At 38.4% G+C, this 15,251-nt stretch overlaps 1 protein-coding gene across 3 annotated transcripts in view; it reads left to right on the top strand.

Annotated features, from left to right (window-relative positions):
* Positions 1–15,251, top strand: part of THADA (THADA armadillo repeat containing) — a 168,329-nt gene that overhangs the window by 66,900 nt on the left and 86,178 nt on the right. For all 3 annotated transcript variants that reach the window (XM_063328583.1, XM_063328582.1, XM_063328584.1), the window contains exon 29: positions 11,917–12,085. In XM_063328583.1, the coding sequence (XP_063184653.1) occupies positions 11,917–12,085 (169 nt within the window). The remainder of the gene's footprint in view (positions 1–11,916; positions 12,086–15,251) is intronic.

Raw genomic sequence — 15,251 nt, 5'->3', positions numbered from 1 at the left:
GTAGTGATGTGATACTCTTGGTTTTATTCAGTGGGTTAATACACCCCTTTGTAAATACACTTTAACTATAAGTTACATATTTTAAAAATCTCAACAGATGCCAATCCAGACTAATACACAGATTATAGAAGATTTTTTGTTGAAATTTAAAAGCAAAATAGGGATTTTTGTTATAAAAGACTAGATTCCTTCAGTGAAGTCCAAGGGGTTCAGTGTATAACGCATAGATTCCATGAGTTGTTCTGTACAAAATGCTGTTTGGAGATGCAGTATTGTCAAATACTAACAAGCTTAGAAAGGTATTTTAAAAATGCTGTAACTCAAAATACAAATTTCTGATAGAAATAAGAGCTTGAATTTTAATCTCTTGTAATTAATTTTGGTTTGCAGTTTTTATTGGCCAAAATGAATTGGAGTCTATCTTTAAAAATATTTGCTGGAAATACAAAAATAGAGTTTTGGTTGCACTCTGCTTGAACCTAGTACAAAGGACTAATTGTTTTCATTAGTTTTCTGATTAGCAAAATGTTTAATATCTTTCCCATGTAATGAAGCAACCTTATAATGTTGCATAATAATGTATCCCCCGAATATGGTTTTCAATTGCCAGATATACTTAATATATTTACATTATTGTGCTTTCTTTTGTGGTTGGGTGATTGTCGTGGTTTCACCCCAGCCAGCAACTAAGCCCCACACAGCTGCTTGCTCACTCCCTCTGGTGGGATGGGGGAGAAAACTGGAAGAGTAAAAGTGAGAAAAATTGTGGGTTGAGATAAAGACAGTTTAATAGGTAAAGCAAAAGCCTCACACGCAAGCAAAGTAAAATAAGGAATTCGTTCACTACTCCCCGTCGGCAGGCAGGTGTTCAGTCATCTCCAGGAAATCAGGGCTCTATCATGTGTAACGGTTACTTGGGAAGACAAAATGCCGTAACTCTGAACGTCCCCCGCTTCCTTCTTATCCCTTTGGCCAGCTGGGGTCAGCTGTCCCAGCTGTGTCCCCTCCCAACTTCTTGTGCACCCTCAGCCTACTCGCTGGCAGGGCGGCGTGAGGAGCGGAAAAGGCCTTGACTCTGTGCAAGCACTGCTAAGCAATAATGAAAACATCCCTGTATTATCAACACTGTTTTCAGCTTAAATCCAAAACATAGCCCCATACAACCTACGATAGAAAAAACTAACTCTGTCCCAGTCAAAACCAGTGTGCTGATGTATCTCTGGTTCTTTGATGGTTTACTACTAAGATGCAAAATGTCGTTCTGATGCAGCTTTGCCTATTTTATTCTCTCCTTATTCTTTTTCCACTTCTGTTCACAAATTCCCTATGTATTCCTTTCAGTCTTCATTGCTCAGTTTACTTCAGTAAGATAAGGAGGAAATATTATTGCCATACTTCACATCTTTTGAACAACAAATCCAGTTATGTAAAGATGCGTATGTAAAATTATGATCTTACTGTTGTAACCTGTGTGACCTAATGTTGCAAATCATTGAATTCTATGTTTTAGGCAGTTTGAAAAACGTATATTAAATAAGTGAGATTGATCCAGGTTTATTTTAGCTTCTTAGGAAGTGAAGCACCCGACCATGAATTCTGGGGCTCTCTAGGAGTCACATTTGTGTCTTATTATTTTATAAATCTGTGAGAGCTTGCTAGGGAAACATCTTAAGGAAAAAGACCCAAGTACAGTATTGTTAATATTGTAGAAGGTGGTGTGAATTTAAATATTCACTGATCAATAAGGCTACTTGCATCACGGTATGTGGGTTACTCTTTCCAAAAAGTTAATCTCTGTTGACCTATACCTATTAGTTTTATTGCTCAGTGTTGTGTTTAATTATGTTAAATTCTATCTGGTCTATCAGGTGTCTGGTCCTGTTCCGTTGTAGCCCTGTAAGCTTCATGGGAATTGGGTCTGGAGTAAGATGGACTAATAAAGAAACAAAATTCAAATGTAAAATCAAAAGTGCCTGTGAGACTTTGAAATAAGTTTAAAACCTTACAGTGAATAAAGAGCACAAGAGACGGTGGAGTTTAGGAGTTCCGGTAACAAGATATCTTCAGTTTGTTTAGGAAGAGCTTGATTGAAGTCATTCATATATACCTTGTTAAAATTGCTGTTTATATAAGTTGTTTAAATACAGTTTCCCTGATTTTTGTTTTGTTTCACACATGTACAATTGCATGTGCGGGCTTGAAAGCAGACATCTGACTTTCTGTAGGCTAAAAACTGGTATCCTTTGGTAAGTGGCCAAGCAAGATAGCTGAATGGTTGTGCTTCCTCTGCCTTTCTCCTCTTTTTCCTTTATGTTAATGTGGCATGGCACCAGTAGGCGAATTAATGTTAAAACTTGCCCATTTTCAACTGTCATTTCTGTAAGACTGGGAATCTTGTCGGGATCTGATAAGCAAAGAGCTTTTGTGGGAATGCCTTTTCATATTAGATGAAAAGAACTACATGTGTTTGTTGCAGCATTGTTGTATTAAAATAGCTGTTCTTGATTACGGCTGTTTATAAAAGCATCTCCGTGGATTTCCATACCACAAGCGCATCTTCTCAGTCTCTAGTCTTTTTTTTTTTCCTTTGTCGTGCTTTTTTTTTTCTTGTTAATCTAATGTCTGATCAGCATAACTGCATAGTATTACAGCTGTCTCCAATAATTTATTATTTGGAATCCCTGTGGTACTAGGAGCAGGCTTTGACCCATTGGAAAGCCCTGTCCTTGCTGGGGAAGCTTGTGGGGCTGACCTGTCATTGCAATATGAAGACAGATATCTTTTGGGTTATAGGCAAAGATGGCAAAATACATGCGCTGGCATAGGCATTTGGAAAAAGGAGCAATGTACACCCCTAAAACATACATTGTTTTTTAGATTCTTACTGTATTTTGTAGTGTGAAATCTCTTGCTTGACATCTAAGATGGAAGTTTTGCATGGCTGGGGGAGAAGGAAGGAGGGAGAAGAATGCGTTTGCCCTCCGAGCATAACTCCTCCCTTGTGAGTTGGGACTGGATTGGAATTCTTCCATTTCTACTTACAGTCTATTCTCTGTGCAAACCTGATTGCACAGTGACTGGTACCGATATATAAAAATACCTGTGGTTCACCATAAGTATTTATCAATAAGAAAGTTTTCAGACTTTTTTAAGTATTTTTTTTAATAAGAAATGGTAAAGTTTGTAATTTTTTCCATTTTTATTAAGTTCAAATTGTAGTGCTAGAGAAGACTGCAAAGCCTACTGATCAACCAAAAATCATTGTACATCTTGTACGTTCTTTGCTATTTTCCTCAGCCTTTTCTCTTAAACTGTGGACAAATATTCATGTTCCAAGTGGTGCTGATGGGAAATATTAGAACCACTAGGTATTCATTATTGATTCCTTATTCCAGTTTTTATTATGTTCATCAATCCATTTGCTGCTCATTGGCAGATTATGGTCTGAAGCAATTTAGGAAATATTCACAAACTGTAGGAAGGTGTCAGGTTCATGGGAAATAAAAGGTGATGTCTAGCAGAGAGGTGCTTACGAGCACGGAGAGTAACAATATAATTCTCCAGTATTGCAGACTCCTCGAGAGGGCCAATGGCTGGGATCCTAGGTTAAAATTTGATGTGTACTACTTATTTGAAACACGATCCAGTAAAAAATATGATGGGGTGCTCAACTGTCAACACATGATTAGTGAAGTAATTGTATTATTAATTTACATACTTAAAATTAGCCAGTGAGTAAGTACTTTGCTGGTCAAGATAAGTAGCCAAATAGTAACATTTAGCTTGTCCTACAAAAGAGTGCTGAGACTTAATTTATGCATTCAACATCCCTTTCATTGAGTTCAAAATAATGATACAGTTGCTAAGACAGAAAGTAGTTTGTCTACATTCTTTGTTGTGTTTTATCCTAACTGTTTTGGTAGTAAGTGGTGTATGGTTTTTTTTTTCCATTATTCTGCAGTTGTGAAACATCGTAATAACTTTTCACAGGTTAACAAAGCTGAAATATGGTTCTGAATGAAATTTTTTCTTTTACATTACCTTGAGTTAAGAGCAGTTGTTTGTTTTTTTTTTTTCTTGAATGCTATGAACCAAAAACTGATTAAAGGAAACTCTAACCTCATGTGAGTTCAACAAATAGTTAAGTAAACCTAGAGGTTAGCTATCTGGAGATATTTGAAGTTTCTTGATGGGAATGCAAGAAAAGAGATGCCATTTAAATTGTGTCAGCATAGAATCATCTAGGTTGGAAAGGACCTTTGAGATCAGGTCCAACCATTAACCTAACACTGCCAAAACCACCACTAAACGATGTCCCTCAGCACCACGTCTACCTGTCTTTTAAATATCTCCAGGGGTGGCAATTCTACCTCTTCCCTGCACAGCCTGTTGCATTGTTTGGTAACCCTTTTGGTGAAGAAATTTCTCCTAATATCCATCCTAAACCTCCCCTGGTGCAACTTGAGGCCATTTCCTCTTGTCCTGTCGCGTGTTACTTGGGAGGCCAATCCCCACCTCTCTACAACCTCCTTTCAGGTAGTTGTAGAGAGTGATGAAGTCTCCCCTCAGCCTCCTCTTCCCCAGAATAAACAGTCACGGTTCCCTCAGTCGCTCCTCATAAGACTTGTTCCCCAGACCCCTCACCACCTTTGTTGCCCTTCTCTGGACATGCTCCAGAATCTCAGTGTCTTTTTTGTGGTGAGGGGCCCAAAACTGAACACAGTACTTGAGGTGTAGCCTCACCAATGCCAAGTACAGCAGGACAATTGCTTCCCTAGCCCTGCTGGCTACACTATTCCTGATACAGGTATGCAGGCCAGGGTGCTGTTGGCCTTCTTGGCCACCTGGGCACACTGCTGGTTCATATTCAGCCAGCTGTTGACCAACACCCTCAGGTCCTTTTCAGCTGCGCAGGTCTCCAGCCGCTCTTCCCCAAGCTTGTAATGCTGCATGGGGTTGTTGTGACCCAAATGCAGGACCCAGCACTTGGCCTTGTTGAACCTCATATGGGCCTTGGCCCATTATGTCAGCCTGTCCAGATCCCTCTGCAGAGCCATCCTACCCTCAAGCAGACCAACACTCCTACCCAACTTGGTGTCGCCTGCAAACTTACTGAGGGTCCACTCCATCCCATCATCCAGGTTGTTCCATAGCAAATCTCCATTTGAAGAGGACATACTACTGTTGGTCTAAAGTTTACACACAGTATTGGTAACAGTTTTCATAGGCTCACATGTTAGACATCTTAGTTTGTTGGCTGGCTGAAGCACAACAATTCAAGTTTCTCTTGTTGATTCAGCTTGGTATAAGTTGGACGCTTTTTACAATAACCTAGGTCTTGGTGACAAGAAGAGAGAAATGTCTGTAATTTGTTCCTAGAAAGGCTTTGGAAACATGGAGAAACAACAACTGGCAAAAAGCTTGTGGACAGCTTTCACAAATAAAAGTCTGTGTACTTTGCCTGCATAGTTCCTGCAGTGTTTGCAGGTACTGTGATTCATAAGGTGCTTGTGTGGAAAACATTGCCCATACGAAACCATAAGGTTTTATCTTAATTGCCCAAGTTGAAAGAATAAAATACTTAACACAATGTATAAAGAGGCTAGAAGTTTGGGCAACAATTAACTTCACTTTAAAGAAATTGATAAGAATTTAGAGGTTTAGTACTGCATAAATAACTTGGAATTAAACTTGATCTGTTTCTATCCATATTTGTGTTCCGACATTTTCTGGGCTACATTCATATGTTGATTGTAGGCCTTAAGGCCTCTGGTAAACTGTTGATACTTTTGTAAAGTTTTTCTACTTGTCGGGTAAATATTGAGATGCTGTATCAAAACTCAGATTATTGTGGGGTTTTTTTCGTTCTTAATTTCAGTTTAAAGAACAAAAAATTGTCTTCAGGCCAGTTACAATACAGGTTTCTATAGTGAAAAAAGTTTTAAAAATTACATGGTTCGGATACTTTAATTGCTAAGGGACACAGAAATCTAACAAGATAAAAGATAGATCTGTTTCCTTAAAAGAAAAATGCAAAACAAGCAAATCAGTAAATGAATAAAATAAACATTAGGTACATGTATAGCAAATTATTATTCCAGGAAACCTTAATCTCGCATTAATGAATAGTACCGTCCTGCTGATTTGTCCCCAATATGAAAGTCCAAGTTATGTTAATTGTGTGGAAGCATGAGTATACTTTTTTTTAATGCCATTTTTGGACCTCTCTTTCCTTGGAAACCTGTAACTCTGCATTTGAAAGTTGCTAAATTTAATCTTTCAGGAGACAATTTGAAGGGAAAAAAATGAACTAATATGCAATGATGATTATTTTTCTTTAAAAGTCTCTTTTGAGTTATTTCACTTAATACAGATAGCACAATGCTCTTGAATCTTAATAACCAAACTCTTTCTAATAGGAACAGGATCTGTTGCTAAATACTTTTCTCTGTGATCCCCATCCATGTTTTCCTAATGTAATCTCATGTTTTTAATTCTTGCTTTAGAACTGATAACATGACTTGAACTATATAGTTACATGGTGGAGGAAAGGGAAAACCTCTTCCTCATACAACTTACCACGTCTATATAGAATCAGACAAAAGCCTTATTACAATTTTTTTCTTTCCAGTGTATTTGTTAGGACCTTGTAGCATAACTAGCTCCAAGGTTTAAAGGACACCATCTATTTGATTTCTATTTATTCATTTATTTTTAATCAGTTTTATCTTTTAAAAACCCTAGAGGCTGTGAAAATGCTTTAACTAGCGGGCAGAGTTTGTTTGTTTGAATTGCAAGTGTGCCTTTCCTGCCTCATGCTGCCCTCTTCTCCCAAACTCTTTTTGTGATGGTGGTAGGATATGCAGTTTGACGTAGAGGCCCTTCTGCAGAATGTTCCCTTCCTCCTTGTTTAAGTCTGTTCTTCTGTTGTTTCTGTTCCATTTTCATGGCTGCTCTTCCTGATTCCCTCTTCCGATGTTTTGTGAAGGCAATGGGTGTGAGTGTATTTCAGCTGAAAACAAAATATGATGCTGTGATACTGTCTATAGGACTGCAGGTACTGTATTGTTAATAAGCAGTGACAAAGTAATGCACAGATTGCTGTGACAACACCCAGTAAACCTGGAAATAGATATTCTTCTCCTTGTTAATCCTTCTAACAACTGTAGGTATTACTTAATATAATGGAGATTTTTCAGCCACAGGTGCAATTTTTCAAATTAATTCTACTCGCTTGTTTTTGTGACCTTCATATAAACGGTAATCCTTATTTGGTTTGTTAATTTGGGTAATAGAAGGTCTGTTGAGGGGGAGTAATAAGGAAGGGAGGAAAATAAGCACAGAGGAAACACCTGCAGTTCTTTTTTTTCCAAAAAAAAGTTTAAGATATTTTTATTTACAGCTCGTGTTCTCTTGTTTGTAGCCAGAGTAATAAATTAGATACTTTGATGTGTGCAGAGGAGTATGGAATCTTTGTGCCTTATGAGAGTTGGTCATAAATTATGTCAGTTAGGACGGTTGTTCAGGATCTAAGTGTTAAAGCTGGAATGAAGCAGTGGAAATGCATTGAATCTACAGTTACACCAAGTGGAACCTTCTCAGATTTATTGACTTTTTGTTCTTGATCATGGACTGTTTGAAGTAAACATGTTTACATCCAATACCTCGTGCACCTAGTTAAACAGTACTGAGTTCAACATGGAATACTACTTCAACAGTTGTTAATGGCCCTCAGGATTTAATAGAAGTGTATCACATGAGGATCTTGCAAGTTCCATTGCTTGTTGCTACCTTGAGATATAGTAAAATTAGGTTGGCATACTGTATATTTTTATGTATGACAACATTTTAGATGTTTCTTAAAGTCCATTTATACATGACCTGCATGCAAAGAAAGTGTGAAATACTGAAAGCACTTTGCCCCTGCCACCCCCCTCCACCCCCTCACCCCCAGTTTGATATTTCTCGAATCAAAGAAAATGAAACTGTTTTAAATACAGGTTTGCACACACATACGTGCTGCTCTAAGGGATGCAAGACGCCATTGCGCATACTTGCCTGCAGAGATGAGAAGAGGCAGCCTGTGACAGATTTTAGTCATTACGTTGGCAGCTGAAGCTTAGAGTCTGGATGGTGAAGTGGGGAAGGCTGGAGGTCCTGTTCCTTTGTGACAACATCCTCGGATGGCAATTGCCACCACTTAAGTGAAACTAATCTCAGGGATGGCAGCGTGTTAAACTGCTGCAGCAGTAACCAGAATAGTTTAATAGCCTTAAAATATTGCTTTCCTTAAGCTGCCAGGTTTTGCTCCAGGTACAAACTGAGTTACAGTGATTGCTGTAATTGTATAATGTTTTTTCCTGATGCAACTTGTGAGACCGCTTCACATAACTTGTTGCTAAATCCTAGGACAAATAAATATTGAAGAATACAAGTGGTGGACTCAAGGTGTGTAGTTGATCTTGGAGGATGGTATAACAATAAACAAAAAATTGCTACATTGGGTTAGATTGTTGTTTGTGTTACTCAGTTGTTTTATTTGCATTCACTCTTCCTCTCACTGTCTGAGAATTGATCCTGTTTAGTTTTATTTTCAGGTAAGAGATTGTATGTAAGTAGGATCCAGTGAAAATCAAAACTGCCTGTTCTTAATCTAGGGTGCTGTTACAGGTTATGGAAAAAGTAGTGTATATTTTGACATTCTTCTGGCAAACTTCTTGCATGATTCAGGAATGAAGCCAACTGCCTTCAAAACATGAGAGATGGACACATAAGTGCCTTCAGGGTATGCAGGAGTTCAGGGATAGGTCACTAGTGGTGACTTGGCATTACATCTTGCATGTGTACGTGAAAGGAGGAGTGTTTTTGAAATGTTATCAGTACTGTTTCTTGTGGTGAGGGTGGAGGGGAACCAGTTTTTTTGGGGTATTAGGAGATTTTAAAAAATAAATAAAATTTAAAAAAAAAAAAAGAGAAGAAACAGTAGGAATGTTCACCCCTCTCAGATTTGGGAAGCTATTTGCCAATGTGAAATATCTTCCTTGTGTTCCCACATGTGTTCCTGTAAAGCAGATACTTCATTGTTCTTGAACTTCATGATGCTTTTGTTCCTTAGTAACGACTTCGTAGGAGTGCTCTTCTGAGGCTTTCCAGTAAGATGTCCATTCCTGTGGCTACACTGCACCATATGTAGCAATCTGTAGAGCAAGGTGTTTGCATTGGTGTTCAGCAGGTGGTACGGTGGCAGGTTGGTGGTTGGGTTGCCCTTTGGGTGAGTAGTATCTGCGGGTTTCCATTTCCGTCAGGCACAGAAAGTTGCAGAACCGGGTCCCCTGCGTTTTAGGTGAGTTCTCCACCCGCTGGGCACCTGTGTGTTTGCTGAGGAGGAGGAGGTGGTGGTGGTTATTGCCTCCTGATTTAGGATCCTCAGAGTGCAAAACAGAACCTAATTGGAAGGTTTCAGGCTTCTGCGTGGGGTAACACTTGGCTGCTGAGGCTCTTCTGGAGAACAACATTGTGGGGCATGAATAGAGGTGAAGATTAGACTTGTCTGTAGTTTTTAGAATTGCACTTTTGCTCAGTATACATGCTGAGGTGGCAGTCTCTGTTGTTGACCCAGACTTTAGGCAGCTGAGACAATTTTGCCTGTAACATTAAATTATTTTCTTCTTTCTAAATACAGAGCCATCACTTCAATTTCCATAGTAAATTTGATAAAATAACAGCGTGGAACAAAATTTGATCTGTAAAATACTGTATCTCCATATATGCATGTGCATGTGTTAGAAGTCTTTAATGTCAGTTTTTACAAGACAACAAGGTTAAAATCAAGTTATCTAAAAATTGTTCTCAACCCTATTTGTTTATTGCTAGGAAAAAACCCACAGAATTCCATTCTAATTCATTGCATCATGTTTGAGGAGAAAACCCCCTCTGAAGGATGTAGTGTTGGAAAGTACCCTTACACAAGTCAGAGGAAACCCTGGCGTTTTACCCATTTTCCACTCTTCCTTCTGAAGACATGTCAGATTCCTTGGGATTTGTAAAAGGTCATGAACAAAATAAAGAAAATTCTTGAGTATACAGTTATAGATAATTAAAAACTAGACACTCATTACACTATCAGTATTACTTGTGTTTGGAAAGAACATCTACGTGTGAGAACCTCTTAGTTAAGAAAACGTGGTTTAGCAGAAATAAGAGAGTGGTTGCAGACAAATCACTTCTCAGATTTAAGTTTACTTTGCAGTAGAATTAAAATGTGTTTTGTTTTGTTTTTTTAAAAGGTAATTTTTTAGTAAGAGCTAAGCTGGCTTTCTTCTTGCACCTTGTCAATACAGAATTAAAGCTGTTGCATACGGAAGAGCCTCCAGTTGTGACTGCTCTGCTTTTGCATCCTGTTGTGAAGTACAACCAGTCTTTGAAAAGGAAATGCAAAGATGATCTTTCTGAAAATCATTCCCTACAAGGGAAGACATGGGGAGGTGGAGGACAGAACATGCTGCCATACTGTGAGGGTGATAATTCCCACAAAAGCGTGTTGTTCGAGGGTAGCATAGCTCTCTACTTCCTTTAAATGAGGTCTGTGTTGTTCAGGCATACCGTGGCCTAACTTGACTAAAATGTCAGGACTATTACGCTATTTCAGTTAAGTCTATTTGCTATCTTGTGTTCAAACCCTATTAATTCAGTTGCTGGTTCAAGATGGAAACTGTTTTCTGTATTTCTTTCACGTAAACTAGTTTGGGCATTGATTTAAATTTGTGAGAGATACTTGATATCTTAGAATACCTTTTAATTTCATTTCATTTTTTAAATACATAGGCACGAGCCTGCACAGCTTGTTTGCGAGGGCTCAAAAGTCATTTGCTCATTTTGGCAGGGAATAATCTCAACTACACGTGATTTTGTAAGCTGAAAATGTGTAAGCAGCAATTCAGGAAAAGAATAAGAGGGTAGGAGTAGGGAAGCCCATCTCTCTGGGTCATCACAACCAGTTGGGAGGTATCAGAGCATAACTTCTGCCATAGTGCATTCTGTATCACCGTAGTCATTTGGCCATTCATTTCGAAACCCTGCAGTAACTTTCTCAGCTGTCTGAGACTGCGGGTGGCTGAGTCGTACCTATGTTATATGAATTGCCACATGCAAGAATTACTGGCTTTGAAAAACTGAGCTTAACCAACTTTTAGTTGGTAAAAGATTTCCATTCACTTCAACTCAGTATACATGCCACTGAAGTGGCATGCACCTGGTTAATGTGTTAATAGAGCTGGAATAATTAATTCTATGTATATTCACAAATCTGCAGACAGTTAAAACCTTGATAACGTTAAAAGAGAAAAGGCTGGGTTTGGCCTGTGTTTTATATGCAGTCTTGAGTCTTATCAGTTAATTTTTAATAAATAAAAAAATATTTATTTTTGAGATACTCATTATAAATAATAGAAAATTATTTCCAATGTGTCTTCCACTTTCTGCCTTTCAATATGTTCTGGAAACCAGTGGGAGATAGGACTTAAAATTCCAGTAGACACCATGTTGTGTTCTGATGGAAACATCTGATTAAGAACATGGGGTTTAATAGTTTTCAGTCAAACTCATAACACATTTGAATATGATTGTTGTACAGTAAGTAACATAAACATCAAGAAGGATGGAACAGGACCATATACTTACATGCTTCATGGCATAATTGTTGTGGTGTTTTTTCCCTACGTAAAGGGAAAAAAGCCTCCAACGTGGCTCTAGTATGACTTATGTTTCTGGGCAAATACTTTCTCACTACTGAGAAGAAAGACTGTACATATGATTTGTGAGAAAAGTGTTTTAGCTTTCATTGCATTATCCTTTGTTTTAGCCGCAGCAGTAGATTGCAGCTGGATGACAAAAAATAGGTATTTCTTCTTTTTCTAGGTGTGGGCACTCTCCTGTATACCGTTCACGTGAGATGTCAGGTCGGGCCCTTGTTCCATTTGTTATGGTGAATGAAGTACCACAGACAGTGCTGTGCTTGCTGGAGGGGCTTCCAGACTTTACCAGTCCTTGCATACGACAGAATAATATTCATGGAACTCTTCTGCAAGTAAGTTTTTGCTGGTTGGGTTTTGGTTTCATTTTAGTTTTTTACTGTAGGGGGTTTGTTGGAATTTTTTTTTTTTGGTCATACTTCACAGCCAGATAACACACAATGAGTTGTGCTGAACGTTCACGCATTGTCAAAACGTGTATGAAGACTGCTTTTGAGTCAATTCTATCAGATGATAAACGTGGAATGCACATTTCAACCATCATTAGAAGGCTGTAAGCTGTAAATATCAACATGTACATTTTGTATAATGTTTCATCTCTTGAGATTAAAGTGCTTTGAGAGCAAATATCTTTATCTAAATATGTCTACAGAGAGATCTTATGTGACTTGCTCAAAGTCATGGAGCAAATCTGAGGCAAAGGTGAACTCCAAGCACCACTAGTATTTGTAGATACTGAGACTTGCTGCTTACCTGTATATTTATTTATTACTTCATTTACTTCTTCCTGCTACACCAGCATCTTCCTGTGAGTTTGCTGTACAGGTTTTGATAAGCTTTATACTGTATTCTTCTGAAAACATTCTGGAGAACAGCTTGCTATCTGTTTGGGATCAGAAATTTCTTCATTCCCTATATATTATTCTTTTGGTTTACGAAGTCAGTTCACTGTGCTTAATTTTTTTTTTTTAAGCTATCATGGTAATAAGTTACCCATTTTTATTGCCTGTTTTTCACAAGCAACCCTCCAACAAAGCCATATTGTACATGATCAGCTCTGTTAGTCTGCCTTAGCTGGCAAGCTATCTAGGTACATATTCCCACTGTAAACTGTGTGATGGGTTGTGTGTGGTTTAGCTTTAGTTTTTAATGTATCTTTTCCAGCATTTTATTTCCCTTTAAAATCATGACCTTACAGGAGGCCTAGGACAGGGAAATGAGTGAAGTCCCTCTAGAGCTGATACTGTCAACTTTACCTGTAAATGGTTTCAGACAATTGAATCTGGATCGGGATGACAATTGGTTACAGTGAAGCTTGTCACAGGGTGTGGGATGATGGTGTCCAGTCTTTTCTACTCTGAAGAGCAGTCCCTTCACCTGTATGCATGCAGGTGCTTAGGCCTGTGAGCTGCGCGGGAAGGAGGCGCTTGCCATCATGAAATTACCTGTGTAGCCCCAATGCGTCACGAAACTGCTGAACCTCCTGAAGCGTTAGGAAGAGAAGGTTATTCCAACAGAGAGAATTAAGTGCTTTCTCAGTCCAAAATTATTATAACCCTGGTTGTGAGGGCATGCACGGGCTGTAGTATATAAAGCCACTGCCTTCTTTTTACTGACCCGGAAAAAAAGCAATAATGGAGGGTTGGTTCTGAAAGAGCCCAAAGGATGATCTGGTTTTTAATCTGGTGTTGCTAACACAGTCCTATGCGCGGGTGTAGAGAGTTTTCTTTTCCATACCTGTGAAGTGGGAGATACTCTCAGGGCTTTAACGTGATTTTTCATCACTTTTGAGCAGCTACTAGGAACTACTACTACAATTGGTACTGCACCAGGGAGAGACCGGTGCTGTCAGAGTATGGCATTCTTCAAAAACAAATGTCAGTTGTATCATAATAGATCAGTGATGTTTGGTCTCTCGCATTTGTCTTGGGCTTTGCTTTTATGACTTGTGAATCAAGGTTGTGCAAAGTCTTCATTTAATACTTAATCAAAATTAGAGCATGACTGAAATGCTGAACTATCTGTTGCTAGTTAAAAATAACAAAACATTCAGAGGAAATACTGTAGGGTGATAAAGACGTGCAAAAAGAGAGGTGGTGGTGTTTGATGTTGTACCTCTAAAACACTAATGCCAGGTAGTTCAACACGTAGTTAGCATGTGCCTCCTGTAAATAGTACAAAGAGCAAAGTACTGTCACTTACAGGGGTTGTTGGATGCATGGTTTCAGTTTCCTTTTTATCAATCTAAGATGGGACTTGCAAAGCTGCTGCTCAGGCTCACTGAACTGTAGAAAATTGTTAAAGAACTGTTTCTCTGAAGACTTAGTTGAAGAGACAGTGATCTGGCAGTGTTTGAAACTGTTTGCACTGCATTTCCATGACACAGTAGAGAATTTATCTTCCTCTTCGATATAAAACCAAACCAAAAATCCCTACTAAAAGGAATGAATCTGTACAAAACAAAATAAAATTTAGATTTTTCCAGCAAGGCCAATATCTTATGAAAACATAATTCAGTAATTTCATTCCATTTGTTCAGTCACATTAGAAGCTGACTAAATTCATAGCCTGATTTATTTATTTTTTATTTCAGTGTTCGGATGCTGTCAAGTCTTGAACAGGAAAGTTGGAATTATTGAGACTTAAAGCTTATGTGGCAGTGCCAAATGTAACAAATCTTGAAGGTATATTTCAGTTATGTTTCAGAGTTATGTAATAGCTTCATCTGTTGCAAGCCAAATGTTAATTTGTAGAAAGATCATTCAAAAAGGGTTCAGCATGGAGTGCTTGTCCAAACATGGCCTGATGTTCAAAATGCTGAGATTGACAAGGAGTGGTTTTTTTGACAGTGGATGCAAATGTGTTTAACTTCAGACCTTTGCATTATGTGAAAACATGGCTTTTCCTCCCCGGTGTGGTTACTAACCTATGGCTCAGTTTACGTAGGAATATCAACGTGCATGAGGATAAAAGAATCATAGTTTACATGCTTTACAGAAAAATTCTTTTCAAGAATTATTGATGAGGAATACTGCTGTTCTGTAACTCTTATGGAACTGATGATAATCTTCAAGGAGTAGTTCTGCATCGTAAGGGAATGCATTGACTTGAATAAGACAAAGAAAAATCTCTTCTGTGCTTAGTGTTTCCTTTATGAGTGTAGTTTCTACTTCTCTCCATAAACCAAACCAGCATAGGGGAAAGGGGAAGGGGGAAGGAGTCAAGTTTGTAATCCACAAGAAAATGCAGAAATCTCCTACTAGCCTTCTTGAATGATGAAATATCTCTGGCTTCTTTTGTTTTAAGATCTAGGTTTTTTAGCCGATCAGTGAAAGGAAGAGCTCATCCACAGCTTTATGTAGAGACTTCTGGAAGTGTATCAAAATTTATAAGTAGGGAAGCCCTTATGTTTGCAAAACTTTTTGACTTTCGGCAGTTGACAAGGAACGTAAAGTATTTGGGAAGACTGTGAGGTATCCTTATCAGAGGATCAAATGGTTT

The sequence above is a fragment of the Chroicocephalus ridibundus genome, chromosome 3 (genome assembly GCF_963924245.1).
Source record: "Chroicocephalus ridibundus chromosome 3, bChrRid1.1, whole genome shotgun sequence".
Classification (NCBI taxonomy): Eukaryota; Metazoa; Chordata; class Aves; order Charadriiformes; family Laridae; genus Chroicocephalus; species Chroicocephalus ridibundus.
This window is presented reverse-complemented; position numbering and strand designations above follow the sequence as displayed.